The 16902-nt window shown below is 39.9% G+C and overlaps 1 protein-coding gene across 1 annotated transcript; it reads left to right on the top strand.

The window, feature by feature from the left end:
* The first annotated feature begins 27 nt into the window (after positions 1-27).
* On the top strand, positions 28-11241 carry LOC117459050 (prenylcysteine oxidase-like). The gene is made up of 7 exons (XM_034099888.2): positions 28-742; positions 2094-2300; positions 3299-3473; positions 4460-4671; positions 5293-5433; positions 7137-7548; positions 8950-11241. Exons 1-7 carry the CDS (start codon positions 634-636, stop codon positions 9197-9199), a joined length of 1506 nt encoding a protein of 501 aa, XP_033955779.1. The 5' UTR covers positions 28-633; the 3' UTR covers positions 9200-11241.
* The last annotated feature ends 5661 nt before the right edge of the window (positions 11242-16902 follow it).

Genomic DNA, 16902 nt, shown 5'->3' with positions numbered 1-16902 from the left:
TGGGTATTCAGACACAGAAATTGTTCCACTAGAAGTCAATATTATGCATTCAAGTTCTTTCCTTAATTAGAATGTGTATATTAACAACAAATGTTGCTTAAATTGTCCTTAGTGTATTATTATAAATTATGTAGGATTAAAAATACTGCTGCATTTTACTGTTGTAAAGATTTGATGCTGTCTATGAAACACATCATACTTTTACATTTTCCAATCCTGTGTCAACGCTGCGTTATAAAACCATGTTGTTGCAGTAACATTACGTGAAGTACGTCACTCAATTGTCTGCTGCGGAGTTACTATGCATGGCTGTGATTGGTCGAAATAAGCCATTTTCGGATCACGTGATATTTCCGTACGTGGGTATAAGCGTAGACATATAAGCGTCCGTTTATTGGAGAATGGATCTGCATCGTCATGACAATGATAAAGCCATCTTTTGTGCACTATCACATTTAAAGCTTATTTAGCCACAAAGATAAATGTACACTGTCTGATTCTAAACAAACTATTGGTGTAAAGGAAAGATAAAACCTATTCGGAGCTAACGTTGACCCTGATGTGTTAACTGTCGCTGCTCCGTATCCGCTCCTCGCCTCCTCTCCTCCCGTGTATCTCAGCTCCGGAGCCGCTATGGACGGCCCTCTGCTCCCGCTGATCCTCGTCCTGCTGTCCGCCTGCTCCGCTGTCGGAGACCCGGCGGGATCCGACCATGTGGACGGAGCTCCGCCTTCTAAAATAGGCAAGAAAGTAATGTGTTAAACATCATAGCATCCGTTGAATTTAGCTAATGTTAGCTGCATTGGGAGGGTTAAATGCTAGTCTAAACGAGATATATGAGTCGTACGGTTATTAGATATACATGCGTACAATAAAGTTAGTGTAGCTAGTCTACATCTGTAGGTAGCTTGGTAGATCATGTTTGATCCTATAGCTATATTAACATTTCAATGACAAACAAGGTGTTTAATATACATAAACAGACAATGCCAGATCCAGTTATGAAAAAGAGGCTTTGTTTAGTCAACATAAAATAAAAATCTGTCATGAGATACATCACATAAAAATGTGCTTTAAAGACTGTTAAGACTAAGTTAGAGAAAGATGAACCTTATGAGTTCAAGCCCCCCCCCTACTTCCTCTCGTAATTACACAACCCCTTCTTCACCTGCCATCATCACAGTTCACCAAAACATACCTATCAATGGAGGGTGCTACTTGGCTGGAAATAAAGGTGTTTTATAGGCAATGGCATCAAATCCTCTTGGTTTGCACTGTAAACATTTTTTTGCAACTGCTTAGAGTTTTAGGAAAAAAGTTTATATTGCACCTAAAGTCAGGTCAAGTCTCAAAGTAACCAAGCGTAGCCATAACTTTAAAGGAAAGGCAACACCTGTAATGGATGAGGAGTTGCAACATGAATTGGGACTTTAAAGTATTTATACAATTTAGTTGTATTGTCCCATCAGCAGTTTACATACAAATATTTGTACAATGATATACAACAGAAAAAAGTGACTCATATTAGAGAGATTTTTTTTGTAAAAAAATAGTTAAAGATTAGTTTTATTTTTCATTGATTATTAAATGAATAATTATTTGATTGTTTAAGCAAAATAGGAATAAAAAGTAAATATAAAAAAGGAAGAACAATAATTTGGTCCAATGAAAGTCTATTCCCTGCATCAGTAACGCCAGCATGAAGGAGAATAATTTTAAGGTCCTTGTAAAACCTGCACTGGAATTTTCCAGTGGGAGAAATACTCGGAAGAACCAGCTGATCTGTCTACTTGCCAATAAAACATTACGCCATCACTGCATCAAACACCCTATTGTTTCTCATGTACTCTCCTCATTCCAGCAGAAAGACATCATGAACAATAAAAGCTGCTAAAAACAAGAAATATTACTTTAAAACCCTCAATAGTGATTAGTTTATTTTATCATTCATTTGAGACACATATGTGTTATCATGCCTTTGAACAGCCTAATGCCATGCACTCATACAATTAATTCAGGTATTATCAGTTCAATAGTTGTATGACACACTTTAATTCTACATTTCTTCTCTGATGTTGGCTCTGATCCTCCAGCGGTGGTCGGGGCGGGGATAGGCGGCAGTGCCACAGCACATTTCCTGCGGCAGCACTTTGGCCCTGAGGTCCAGGTGGACGTGTTCGAGAAGGGAGAGGTCGGAGGTCGTCTCGCCACCGTAACCGTCAATTACAAAGACTACGAGTCTGGAGGATCCATCATTCACTCCCTCAACCTCCATATGCAGGAGTTTGTCAAACAGCTAGGTTTGTACACACACACATTCAGCTTCATTGACCCACAGACAAGGACACACGCATACAAGTTTTAGGACGAGAGGTGTATGTGACTGTGTAGCATTAATTCATTAATTATTTTTAACAAAGGATGCATTGTTGCATAATAAATAGTCAAATGGAGCTAAAATAAGACCTAAAATAAGGTGACTCTGGAACAGACGTGTTCAAGTTTAAAAGCGAAGAAAATGTGTTTCCTAGTCAAAATGAAAAACACTTTCATAGAAGACAGTAGTCCTTTCTAATAGTGATTAAAGGTGGGGTAGGTAATTTTGGAGAAACCAGCTCGAGTGCGCTAGAATTTGAAAATACACAGCCGGAAGAAATCTGCCACTTCCTTACAGAGCCCCTCCTCCAACACACACATATGCGCACATGACCAATGAGGGCACGAGATAAGTTTGTGCACAGATGGAAGGCTGACAGGCAGGTAGGCCATCCAGTTATTTTAGCCGGGCCGGCTCAGAGGGTTGGTCGTGCTTTACAGTACCACAGCTTCCACAGATGACATTTTTTTAATGGATTTTTTGTCAAAGCACTTAAGATATTCATTGCTATCGGGACGTTAAGAGCATTCCACGGAATATAACAAAAAGTGTATCTCGAGCTGGTTTCTCAAATGTACCTACCCCACCTTTAAGATAAGTGTTTAGCTTGATCAGATTATTTTGTGCCTCCAGCAGATGTAAACTGAGCAGGAAGTGCGACCATTAGACCAGAAGGGTTTAATAAGCAGCTTGTTAACCGTCATCCAGTATTCAGTGCCTTGAAATGATATACAAGCCACATGACTGTTTTCATCTTGCTGCAATTTATGTAGATAAGTCAAATCCCTGTTTATAAAATACAAAGGGAGACATTTTTACATTTAATATGATATGTCCTTTGTTTCCAAACACTCTTTATTAAATTCCTCCCTGTGTGTTACTGTTTTTGCCCTTTATGTACTCCCCTCTCCACCCCTCAAGGTTTAAAGTATCGCCGCAGCGTGGCGGGAAAGACGGCGGTGTTTAACGGCGAGGAGATGATCCTGGAGGAGACCGATTGGTACCTGCTGGACCTGTTCCGGCTGTGGTGGCGCTACGGCATCAGTTTCATACGCCTTCAGATGTGGGTGGAGGAAATTATGGAGAAATTTATGAGGTGAGGCTGACATATTAATGCCCTGCTTGCTTGACAGGATGTAGCTGTGGTGCAGCTAATGGGTCAGACCTGTTGTTGTAGATATCCGTCATGTGTCTGAAGGTACACTTTAGCTTACATAAACCTGCACCTGAATGATCTGCCTAGACTGCTTCATATTTCTGGAGTCCAGAATAACATGGAGCTGATTGTTTGATGATGCCAAGCAAATGTACAGTATGTAAAACTATTTAAAACGTTGTCATTGCCACCCTTGTTTTCACTCTATCTAGGGCTGCGACTAACTATTAGTTTTTCTAATTGATTCATTATAAGCTTTTCTAGATGAATTGATCATTTGGTCTACATTGTCAAAGAAATGTGAGAATTACACTCCAAAATCATCAAAATCCAATGTGATGTCTTCAAATGTCTTGTTTTTTTTCCACAAACCCCTGAAAAATATTTTTTTAAATAAGCTTTTTAATAGAGAAAGCTAACCCAGCATTTTTTGACATGTTTTCATGAATACTTTTTTCTTTGACAATCAATTAATCATAAAAAAACAGTTGCAGACTATTTTTTTTGTACATTCAGTAACTGATGAATCCTCTAATTGTTGCTTTACACTAACAGAATAATAGATATAACAGATAATGATAAATAACAATAACTTCACATGTAGAATGAATGCACAACATCCCAACAATGTAACATATGGTTATGATCAAATCTTTTGCTGCAGCTCTGTCATTTTGGGTAAACTAGGAACAGATTTGCATTTCAATTCTCCAACATCACACTTCAATGATCTCTACTTCACTTTGTCACTCTGCATCTCTCTGTTAATGAAGAACTGTGACCCAGACTGCACCTCCATCTGTCCGTCTCTCCGCCTTTTTGTTTCGCACAAAAAACTACAGAGAGGAATGAGGACATCTGTCTACTGATTTAGCAGTTGTCTATTATTATTATTGATCACTTACCATTTGTTGTGGATCCTACAGGATCTACAAGTACCAGGCCCACGGCTACGCCTTCAGCTCTGTGGAGGAACTGCTGGACTCTCTCGGGGGGAGTGGCTTCATCAACATGACCCGAAGGCCGCTCTCTGATTCGCTGCTGGAGCTGGGTGTGTCGCAGCGCTTCATCGACGAGGTCATCGAGCCCGTCATGAGGGTCAACTACGGACAGAACGTCAGCATCCCCGCCTTTGTAGGTCAGATGAGTGTGAGGAAATGAGCAGCAGGGGAAGAGGAGGGAGGGTGAGAGAGACAGGGAAGAGGAACACACAGCGGCTTTGGAAAAAGCTTGCCGGCGGACGTGTCTGAAGCTCGACCAACAACCAATCACATGAATCTCCCGCCCCTGACACACAAGCAGCGGTTTGATTGGCTAGAGCTTGTACTGGCATATGATTTGATAGGCTGACGCTTCCACCGAAAGCTTCAGAAGCTTCAAAAGTTGAACATTGCTCAACTTTTGCAGCCTGAAACGCCAGGAAAGCTCCGCTCTGCTTCCCACAATGCAGTTCGGCGAAAAGTGACGTCACCTCATTCAAAGTGAATGGGCAGCTTCTTCCAACACCGCTGTGTGGACGGGCCAGAAGGCTGCAGAAATTAGGACTGATGTAGGTCAGAAGAGAGAAAAGGACAAAAAGAAAATACATTGGAGTTGAGAATAGAAAGAGAAGGAAGGTGAGAGGAAAGGGTGGCCTGGCAGAGCGAGAGAACAGGAAAATGTGTGGGGAGCTGATAATTGGTTTATAGCACTTGGCATTGTCTGTGTTAGTGGGTGAGCATGTGTGTAATGTGTGTGTGTGTGTGTGTGTGTGTTAAAGGCGCTGTGTCTCTGGCTGGTGCCCAGAACAACCTGTGGGCGGTGGAAGGAGGCAACAAGCTGGTGTGTTCTGGCCTGCTAAAGATGGCCAACGCTAACCTTCTGCAGGCACAAGTCAACTCCATCTCACCCGTCTACTCAGGTACTTCAACCCTGAGAGTACCAAGATTCAGATTCATTTAATTCAGTTTTCCAAGATTTTTAAACGTGTTTCCTGTTGTTGTGTTTTCAATACAGCATTTTAATTATTAACCTTGTCTGAAACTATGCATCTTCGATCCATGAATTTGAGAGAATTGTGCCTGGAAAGCCCTGGAAAATCTCTTAAATTAAACAAGTAATAAGGATTACTGGATACTGGCTTTAAGCAGAATATTATGCTTTTGCGAAGCAGAAACTTCACACTCGTGCTAGATGCTCTGTTCCTTCATTGTGTTTCCAAAATATATCTTTGGAAACTCAATGCAGATAAAGACAGCATGGTCAAAACACCATTTAAAAAAAAAAAAAAATGATTCAGGCCGAAACTTCAATAAAAATGATCTAAATTGACATGTCAAACAAATATGATTGAGTAGGGGGATTCAGCAGGGTGGAAGAAATAATGGTGTCTTACGTAATGGAGAAAGTCAAGATAAAAAAAAAAGGAGAGCCTGAGACTCCCCTAGTACCTGAGATCATCCGATACTCCACTAATTAGACTATTACTGGGATGAAAGAGAAGTAGGCTACATACACACAGACATTAAAGGTAGTCACTTCATGAACTGACTCGTGTTTGCTGTACTCTATTCAATTGGAACTCTTTTGAATTTTTGGGAAAGTTAAATAAGTTCTAACATAGTGTTGTGAAGATCTCGAAAGACATCCGGCGCAACTTCAGAGGTTTCTCCATGACAACATCTGATGTTGAAACTGAACTACTATATACCTAATGTAGAAATCTTACATATTGAAAAGAAAGCACAAAAATATTTTATTTTGAAAACCATCTACAGAATCTGAATGTATTTATATCGCTTATTCAATCAATGTTTATTTATATAGCCCAATATCACAAATGTTACATTTGTCTCAGTGGTCTTCACAGTGTGTACAGAATATCAGTATGACAATATGACACCCTCTGTCCTTAGACCCTCACATCGTACAAGGAAAAACTTCAGAAGAAAACCCACAGTTTAAAGGGAGAAATGGGAGAAACCTCAGGGAGAGCAACAGAGGAGGGATCCCTCTCCCAGGACGGACAGACGTGCAATCTATGCCGTGTGTAAATTGAAAAGATAATACATTTGCAACATAGGTAGTCCAAATGTTTGGAAATGCATGTGTGTATAATAGGAAGATGAATCCACAAGGATATCCATCCAGGACCGATGATCCAGGACCACAGCCACGACTCAAGATCCAGGGCTCGCGATGCAGGACACAGGACCGCAGGATCATCCATGACTCCGGATCCCAACGTATATAGACACCAAAAAGAAAGACATTTGGGGAAGCTGGGTTAATCGGAACATGAGAGTACACAGGTACAGACGGAGAGAAGGAAGAAGTAAGATGTCCCCCGACAAACTAAGCCTATATCAGCAAAACTAGGGGCTGAATCTAATCAGCCCTAATACTTACACATATACTTAACACTTATAGCTCGCTCTTTCAAATTTCCAGACCTAACTTTGGTCCTTTCAATAGAAATTAATATTCATTATTGCAGTATCTAAACTCTTGTTTTTGGCTCAGACATTGGCCGGAGGTTTTTATCGCTATATTTTCCGGTAGATACCACTGATGAATTAGTATTCAAATCATCAGTAGAGTGTTAATGTGTGTATTTCCCAACAGGAGAGGCTCCTCAGTACCAGCTGAGCTTCACCACAGCGTCAGAGACGAAGTCGGAGCTGTACGACATCGTGGTGTTCGCGACTCCACTGCAGGCCAGCGTCAGATCCGGAGTCCAGTTCCAGGGTTTCACCCCTCCCTTCGACGAGCTCCCTGGCAACTACCACAGCACTGTAGCAACCATCGTCCATGGTTACCTTAATACCTCTTTCTTTGGTTTCCCGGACCCTCGCCTCTTCCCCTTCGCCAGCGTCTTGACAACCGAGACGCTGGATGTGTTTTTCAACAGCGTGGCGAGTGTTTGTCCGGTCAACATCTCCACGGGCTTCAGGCGTAAACAGCCACAGGAGGCCGGAGTCTATAAAGTGTTTTCTCCACAACCTCTGGTGAAGGCTCAGCTGAAAACATTGTTCAGGTCAGACACTTTCCCTCCTGGTGAGAAATAATCGTATTAACTCGAGCTGTAACCAACTTTATTACGTCATCATTTTATTGGTTCCTATCCTACGGTCATTGAGGTTGGCATTAAAGGTCCCCTATTATGCAAAATGCACTTTTTGATGTCTTTTATACATAAATGTGTCCCCCCGTGGTGTAAGGAGACTCACAAAGTGTCAGAAAATAAAACCCTTTCTCTTTTCCACCGTACCCAAATCTCTAAAAACGGGGGTACAACGGAGCTGATCCTGATTTACTGCCAATATGACGTAATATCGGAAATGTGGGCTGGCTTTACTCCCACGGCACTATCAGAAACGTTGCTGTATCAGAAACAATGCACGACCTAATAGACGTAATATGGTCTTTGTTTACATTAGCAAGCATCGCTAACACTCAGAGCTAACGCTGTACTAGTGAGAGTATGTGTAAAATAAAAATATATATAAAAAGGTACTCACCTTGTGGTGAACCAGCAAGAGAAAAATTATTTGAGCTCCATAGTGTTTCAGAAATAATCCTTGATGTGGTTTGGAACATGATATGGCGTTTAATCATGGCAGCATTTACCTGAGTATCAGTTTCTCTGTGCATGTGCACTCCAAAGGGGGCGTGGCTACTGACCCAGAATCAGAACTTTAGTTACAGGGCTGAAATAGAGGGGTATGGCTACAAAGAGTGATCTGTCTCTGAACACTTCAGAGACATGCTTTGTATAGATATGGCCCTATAATATATTGTTCATACACTGAACAAAAATATAAAAACGTGCAGTTTTGCTTTATTGGGGGGGGTCTGGGGGGGTCCGAAAACCAGGCAGTATCTGGTGTGAGGGGTAGGGGTAGGGTTAGGGTAATGTTGTGAATCGAGTGGCCTGTGTTCGTCGTCCATTACATACGCCTGCCCATACCATAACCCCACCACCACCATGGGCCACTCGATTCACAACATTACCCTAAACTTACCCCTAACCCTACCCCTACCCCTCACACCAGATACTGCCTGGTTTTCGGACCCCCCCAGACCCCCCCAATAAAGCAAAACTGCACGTTTCCGAGTGGCCTTTTATTGTGGCCAGCCTAAGGCACACCTGTGCAATAATCATGCTGTCAAATCAGCATCTTGATATGCCACACCTGTGAGGTGGGATGGATTATCTCGGCAAAGGAGAAGTGCTCACTATCACAGATTTTATCAGATTTTTGAACAATATTTGAGATAAATGGTTATTTTGTGTTTATAAAAAATGTTTTAGATCTTTGAGTTCATCTCATGAAAAATGGGAGCAAAAACAAAAGTGTTGCGTTTATATTTTTGTTCAGTGTATATAGCATAATAGGTGAGCTTTAACATCTTTACTTGTACTCCTCCACCTCAGGTCGTACTACTCGGTGCAGGTGACCGAATGGCAGGCCTACCCTTGTTACGGCAGCAGCCAGGGACTCCCCCCTGTGGAGCTCCACCCAAATCTCTACTACCTCAATGGCATCGAGTTGGCCGGTAGCGCCATGGAGATGAGCTCAGTGGCGGCCAAGAACATCGCCCTGCTGGCCTACCACCGCTGGAACAGACAGACGGACATGGTGGACCAGAAAGATCTGATGCACAGGATCAAGACTGAACTATGACCGGGTAAACTGGAAGCATTGTAGCATCACAAAGCTGGTGTGCCGGAAAATGTCTGTGTTAAGGTACAAGATTTTACATTTGAATCGTGATATGTCTCAAGTAGCGAAATGTACTTTCGAGTTATTTATTACTGAACACATCTTATACACTGAATATATGATAGTAGGTTGATTATAATGTTGCACTGCCTTATCTTAAATAAATGTAACCATGCAACAAAGAAGCTAGTAAATATCAAAATAGGGCTGTACAATATTTCAGCATCCAGCGCATGTGCGATATTCACATAAAATAAAGTAAGTAAAGCAAATTAACTCCAACACGTCATGCTAAAATATGTTTTTAGGTCAAATTAAAGGAAAACATTTCAATGACTGGAATGGAGAAGTCTGTTTTGATATAACATAATTTACTCACGTTAATATTGAGTGACATGCACGCTCACATTAATATTTGTTCCCTTTATCAAACAACCAAAGTGGGCCCCGCTAGTCTCTTACCACAACCCCAAATATCCAAATATAATTGAAGAACAGGTCAAAGACAAATGCATCTTTGGTATAGTATGGAAATACTTTGGCTTAAAAAAGGATGATGCACAAAAACGGTGTAAAAAGTCCTCTATTTTTTCTTTATGATATTGCAGAAATGTCAACATTTTCCAATACTGTGCAGCCCGTTATGAAGGTCAAATGAAGTCTAGCATTCTAATCACATCCCAACTATTTTGCTGATTGCTTCATTCTCTTTGCCAAAGAGACATTGCAGACATTTTGCCGGATTGGTTGAGGATTGATTGCTAATGCTAATTGGCGGCCCCTCCTGCAGGATACTTTTCTTTGGCAAGCCGTATAGAAACAAAGTAACCATTGAAAACACCAGCTAATATTTATCTTTGTGAGACTGTTGCGTATGGGATGGATCGCTTATGCCACTGTCTTGTGGCACAAAAACCAGCCCTCTGTCATATAATCAAATAACATCAGCGCTGCTTATACTGTATACGTTGAAGGACTGTTTGTGGACACCGAGGACTCATCTAGTAATGTCAGTAGGATGTTGGTAAATAATTAAAACTGATTCAGTGACTCATGGTCGTGGCCACTGGCGCTATGCTCTATTGGCTCTTTCATCAGATGATTTCATTATCTCTACTTCCTGCTGCTTTTGTTGGGTAATCCAGCGGAAAGAATTTTTTCGGGAACAGGGCCAACGAGCTTTCACACTGGAACAGATGAAAGCAGAGGACAGATCTGTGGAGCTGCTGCCTGATTACACGTTTTTTTATTTTAAACCATTTTCACTTTCCCTAAAGCTTTATTGAAATTCTGCATTTTAAATAAGTGTAAAACTGATGACTCGTGAAGTTGGACATTTGCTTCTGGAAATGCTAAAAATGATGGTGTGGTGATGATGAGAAAATTGTTGATTATCCTCATGAGGCTACATTTAAATTTAATTTATAATGATGGATTCGGACGGAAGTGGATTTCTAAAAACAACACTTTAATCTTGTGGAATTCAAAACGCCACGTTGGCGCCAGAAAGATGGTGGTGCAGCTGAACGGAGGATTGTTTATCTTTTTCAAAATGAAAGGTCTTTATTAGCAGCAGCTTCTGTAGAACAGTCAGAAATGTCTGTCAGAAGTACCTTTTTAAGATATGCTGTAAAATAAACAGGATGCACGTATTATCAAAGCATCTTTTGGACTGACAAAACGATTTGAATTCAAGGTCAACTTTGTATATATATCAACAGCATCTTCAGGAACTTAAAAACGAAGTGGTCTCCAAGCATTTTTGGAGGTTGTGATGATGGAAACTTAAGACAAAGAGAGAAGGGAAACCTTGGATTGAGATTATTTTGTCAAACAACACAAACTGTTCACACCTTAACGCTGCTTCTCTATGAGCGTAGCTTTCTGCTCTGTACTGCACATATCAACCCATTGTATCTTCCTGATGAACAGAACCATGCAGCTGTTATAATGAATAATGTGCACTCTTCTGACTGTTGATCAAATTAAAGTATTGGACCGTACATATTTCCCATATCTTTTTCTGATATACTGTCCGTATTCATGTTTTATTTTCTGTTTATTAATAATTGAACGGAGGAAAAAACGACCTCTGAGCACTGAACAAAATCTATTTTCTCGCTTGAATTCACTCTGTCAACGTTTGATTTATTCTACTGGAATGGGAGGAAAAGGAAGTGATATGTCACTGACAGGACGTCTACTGTTGGGGGGGAACTGCCTGTAAACTCCTGCCACATTATTTCCACTGGAGAGTTAGAAAATGTTAGTTCTTTGATTAATACATCTGTTCATTGTAGCTTAATGGACAGCATTCTGCAGCTCTTTCACTGCGATGGACCTTTTCATACTGGGTTCAAATTATGAGATCCTGAATCTGCATAATTCAGTTATTTATTTTGGTTTTTATGAGCTGAAATCAGACCGTGAAGCTCCACCTTTTGATTTTACACAGATTTCTGCTTATTGTGGAGAAATATCAATTTATCTATGCTTTAAAAGCTCTGAAATATAGTCCGTATTTTCCTGCATTGATGCACTGTGTACTGTGTTCATATTGAAGAATGTAAAACTTAAAAGATATTGGCAACCATGGAGAGGTCTACAACAAAGCCCATTGTCTTCTCCACAGCAGTCTGTTTTCTGTCATGCAGTGAATAATGGGCTCTGTGTCACAGCCTGCTTTGGCTTCCCAGCAACAAGAGCACAATCGCGATGTTGATAAAATAATCAGAAGGGAACATTTGAAACAAAGTGTCCTGAGACTCAAACATATGATTACATTCAGCAAAATTAGTCACTTAAAATCCTCTTCTGTATGTTGTTAATGAGCTAGAAACTGTGTTGGGATATTTTACTGAAATAAAAGTAGCATTGTCACAGTTTAAAAATACTCTCATAAACAATTACAAAGTTACATAGCCCTGAGAGGCAAGTTAACAAAAACCTTCTGGTGGATTTCTGTACTTTTTGTATGACTGAAGAACAAGTGAAGAACAAGGAAAGAAAAGGTTTGCCAAGTCCTTTTTAATTCATATGTGAAAAACCGTGAAAACACATAAAGAAGAAAGCTTGGAGAAATCAAAATCACCAACATGGGATATAGTTCAATTCTGCCACATGTGGACACACAGAATATCTGTAATGTCTGTTAAATCAGGGGTTCCCAACCTTTATTGTGCCAAGGACCGGCAGATACATTAAAAACAAATCGCTCACCGGTTGTCAATTTTAACTGATTTTAATATTTACTCACCAGCAGGTAGCAACAGAGGCTAATTGTATGTAACAGCCTGAACAAATAATAGAACAATATGCATCCAAAACATATTAACAACGTTTAAAAAAGAACCGGTGTCGTTTTTTGGTTTTTCGTAAAAACGGAAAACCAAAAAACCGACGTTATTCAGTTTTTAAACCAAAATGGGAAAACAGATAAATCAACGTTTTGGTTTTGTTTGTATGATTTATGGATAATCCAGTGATGGTAAAACGAGGTGTGTGTGTGTGTGTGTGTGTGTGTGTGTGTGTGTGTGTGTGTGTGTGTGTGTGTGTGTGTGTGTGTGTGTGTGTGTGTGTGTGTGTGTGTGTGTGTGTGTGTGTGTGTGTGTGTGTGTGTGTGTGTGTGTGTGTGTGTGTGTGTGTGTGTGTGTGTGTGTGTGTGTGTGTGTGTGTGTGTGTGTGTGTGTGTGTGTGTGTGTGTGTGTGTGTGTGTGTGTAGTGTATTTATATAGCACTTTTCAACATAAGGCAATTCAAAGTGCTTTACAAAAAGATGAAAGACATTAAGAAAATGGCATTTAAAATCAGTCATTAAAAAGAAAAGCTAATCAAATAAACATATAGCTCTACATCCCTGGCCGACATGTCCTTAAAATGAAGTCCGAGTTTGAAATATATCTCAAATAATGTATGCACTGCCATTTCCCCACATAAACATAACAGTCTGCAATCAAACAGTTGTCTCCTGTGCGCTCCTCTTCCTACTTGGCGCACAGGTAACTTTCTCGTACATGAGGCTGAGACAGGCTGAGCCGCCGAATCCCTCGGAACATCATAAAAGCCATTTTCAACGGTTATCTGGTGAAAGATTAACTAGGCTACTGGATGAAATAATATGACTGATAAAATATTTTTATATATTTATAATTCTGCAAATATTACGATAAACTCACAGCTATTTCGCGGCCAGGCAGTAACACTGCCGGTACCGGTCCGCGGACCGGGGGTTGGGAACCCCTGTGTTAAATAAACAACTTAATACATCATAAACAACATTTTAAACAAAATATATTTTCAATTAACCTTTACCATATGTTCATTGATTTACAATGGTACATAAACATGCATTGAAAAAGGCCCTATCATTTTACATAATTCATTGCGGCACGGCTTTATCTTTTAGAAATGTCCATATTTAATAGCATGTGTTGAAAGTGAAACTCAATTGTTTTCAACCTTGAAATATTCTATTGTAATATTTTGCGTAAATATCACCTAAATACTGGGATTTTTAAAGGCACCAATATCATTTTTCTTGTAATTTGGTGTTTCTGGCAATTTGATACTTTATACAAAAATATTAGTCTTACAGCTGAGTTTGTGCTAAAAATGCGCGCATGTGGAGTGAAGACATAAAAACAAACGTTAAATAATCCAGTCTCCAGAGGGTTAACGCTTACAATGAATGAAGATAATAATATGGTACTTGCGTACCATGCTGCGAATGGATCTGGCCCTTCCTACATCCAGGACATGGTTAAACTGTAAAGTTTAGTTAAATCTCTTTCGACTCCACTTCGAGCGATATAACTATTAACAAAGCACTTAGGCCTATATACTAATAAAGGACTGGCTTATCTAAAGCCAGTTGAGTAGCACTTGAAATGTTTTTGCTCTATGAAACCTGATGTACTTATATGATTCTGTTTTCTTCAAGTTTGTATTTTGTTGGTCGAACGCACTTATTGTACGTCGCTTTGGATAAAAGCGTCAGCTAAATGCAATGTAATATTATGGTTTATTTGTATAGCAACAAATTGCTTTACAACACTCAAAAATAATGACATAAGTGATTTAAAAAGAAAATACTTATGTAGTAAGCCAGAACACACTGAATATGTGTTTTGCCCTGCAAGAACTAATTGTAAAATATGTCTTATTCCTGAAGAAGCTCACAAATTCTCCAAAACTCTCACACACTAACCAAAAACACACACACTCTCATCCCGTTCTCTACGATAGTGATCCTCTCACATGCTTCTCCAGCCTGACAGAGCTCTCTGTTGTTGATCGATGCAGTGGAGGCCTGCAGAGCTGCACATATAGAGAGGAAGATCCTCTCACTTTCTGTCAGCTGCAGGTCGGAGGTCACTCAGATATTTCCTCCTGCATTTTGTGATGTTATTTTGTCCGTTGCTGTGGCTGTTTTGTATGACTTAAGGCAGCTGAGTCACACTGAAAATAGTGATGTCTCTTTCTCTGTGACCTTTTCTCCCTCTAAAAACGAAACGTTCTTTGTTTTTAGAATGTATGCTATTTGTTTGTCTTTTTTATCACATGTGGATGACTGAGTCATAATGTCTCTCTTTCCACTGAAGAAGGGCGGCACCGCCTGGAAAAGCTAAATAATTTACTGTGAATAGAGATCAAAGGAGATGTGTACGATGTTCATCAGTTTATGGGAATCAGGCAGTTGTTTTAACTTATCTTTTCCACTGGTGCGACTGAATGCTATTTAGAAATAATCAATGAATGCAACCTTCGTTTTCTGGGGGGGGGGGCTCTGATTTATTGCCAAGTAGTTTTTCACTTACAAGGGATTTGTTTTTCTGAATAAAGTAGACATAGTAAGAGGAAAGGAAATAATTCAAGACACATAAAGAACAGAAGAAAATGAGAAAGGAAAAAATATGTCGGAATTTAAATGAAAGCTGCAGACTGAAACTACAATATAAAGCTGCTATAAATAAAATATGTATAGAAATGCTAAATATTTAGCTGAATTCAAACAAAAGAGCTGTGCATTTTTATTTGGAATGGTATCTATGTGTAAAAGTTTGCAAAACTGTCCAAGGAATGGGAGAACGTTCACATATGAGGTAGAAATATGCACAGAAATATAGTAAAGAGATCAATGTTAAGCATATAGAAAGTAAACTAAGTCTCCGTTTGCATTCAGCGTTACTCACCTAAATGCAGTTTGTGAATCCTTTGGGCCTGACAGACCTGCTGAGTAAATTCCCCTCCTTTTTTGTGAATCACAATATTTGAATGTTTTTCTTTTTCGAACAGGACAGACAACCCATCAGATACATCATGTGGCAGCATAAGAGAGACAGGACACATACAATACAACCAAGAATACACAATTATACATCTGAGCAGTGGAAAACACTTACAAAGCATGTAGAGAACACACTTAACTGGTGGATGAAAAGGTAATTGAGTGTCACAAGCAGGTGTAAGTGATTCCTGGGGATCTGAGACAAATGTTGTCAAATACGCAGATGTTCCAGGATCCTTTAAAGAAGGGGAAGTAATTTGACCTCTTAGCTCTATACTTCCTCGGTTGGTCTAAAGAACCACACCTGACGTGTGGTGTAATCGCCTACCACTCTGAATGATCTCTCTCCTCAGCTTTAGGGATGTCTGCCTACGCTGCAAGGAGGACTTTTAGAGGGAGACAATCACCTAAAATAGGCTTGGGCAGAATGGGATGTCTGGTTTAAGGATCAGTTTGATAATCTCATGCGGGACCACAACATACGCAGGAGTGGACCAAAGCTCTCCCTAAAGTAATCTTAAGGGAGACCAGTATACCTTGTTTATTATTTGAACTGCACTGACCTTGTTTCTTCAGTCCGTTAGACCGTTCATTAGAACAATATAATAAATTCAACTAGTGCAATAAGCTTCAGGCTACACATTTTTGATCAGTCTACTTTGTTGTCTTGCTATTAAAAAAAAAAAATTGTATTGTTGTTTATTCTTGCTCGATTGCCACCTTTAAATCCGTGGAAGTTTGTTAAACCGTCGGCATACATGTTTATATTGTCACCCACATGCATGTGTGTCCTTTTGCATGATAACAGACAAAAGGCTGCTCAAAACTCATAGAAACACTTGCACCAGGGTGCTACTAGAGGTCAGAAGCTCCGTAGAGTACCTTTAAAGTGGAAACAGACAACTTTCCCCCCCGAGCTGAGCTGTCTCGATGACAACCAGATCCTTTTTTGTTTTGCTGGATGAGGAGAGAAATCTTAGTGAAAGCGAGTCTTATAGGGAATTTTAACACATAAAGTAATATTATTCTATAGCCATCACAGCAATACATTTCCTAATTGCCACTTCAATGCAATACAGGTGATCAAATAGTGAATTTAAATGTTCCCTCCACAAGTACATACTCCTGGCAGATGATGGCAGAAATGCTTTGACACAGACTTTAATTAAAATAATTCAATAGCAAACTAAACAAAATAAAGATTGTTTTAATCAAAATGATGTTAAGTAGATGTGGGGACCTGCACTTTAGTATTACTTTCATTACAGCATTGTTTCAGTATATTGAAACTGGTGAAATGTTGCACGAATGTTTTCAGGCCAGCCCCCTGAGCTCTGCTCCTATTGGCCCAGCACCGCACCACGTGGTCGGGTAGTCA

This window comes from Pseudochaenichthys georgianus, chromosome 14 (assembly GCF_902827115.2).
Source record: "Pseudochaenichthys georgianus chromosome 14, fPseGeo1.2, whole genome shotgun sequence".
NCBI lineage: Eukaryota > Metazoa > Chordata > Actinopteri > Perciformes > Channichthyidae > Pseudochaenichthys > Pseudochaenichthys georgianus.
Note: the sequence above shows the minus strand (reverse complement) of the source record. Positions and strands in the feature narration are given on the sequence as shown.

Bases quoted from the DNA above. Each gene is read 5' to 3' on its own strand.
- LOC117459050 (XM_034099888.2), top strand. From the start codon at position 634: ATGGACGGCCCTCTGCTCCCGCTGATCCTCGTCCTGCTGTCCGCCTGC. The intron at 743-2,093 runs GCAAGAAAGTAA...CTGATCCTCCAG, and splicing joins AGCTCCGCCTTCTAAAATAG to CGGTGGTCGGGGCGGGGATA. The intron at 5,434-7,136 runs GTACTTCAACCC...ATTTCCCAACAG, and splicing joins CATCTCACCCGTCTACTCAG to GAGAGGCTCCTCAGTACCAG.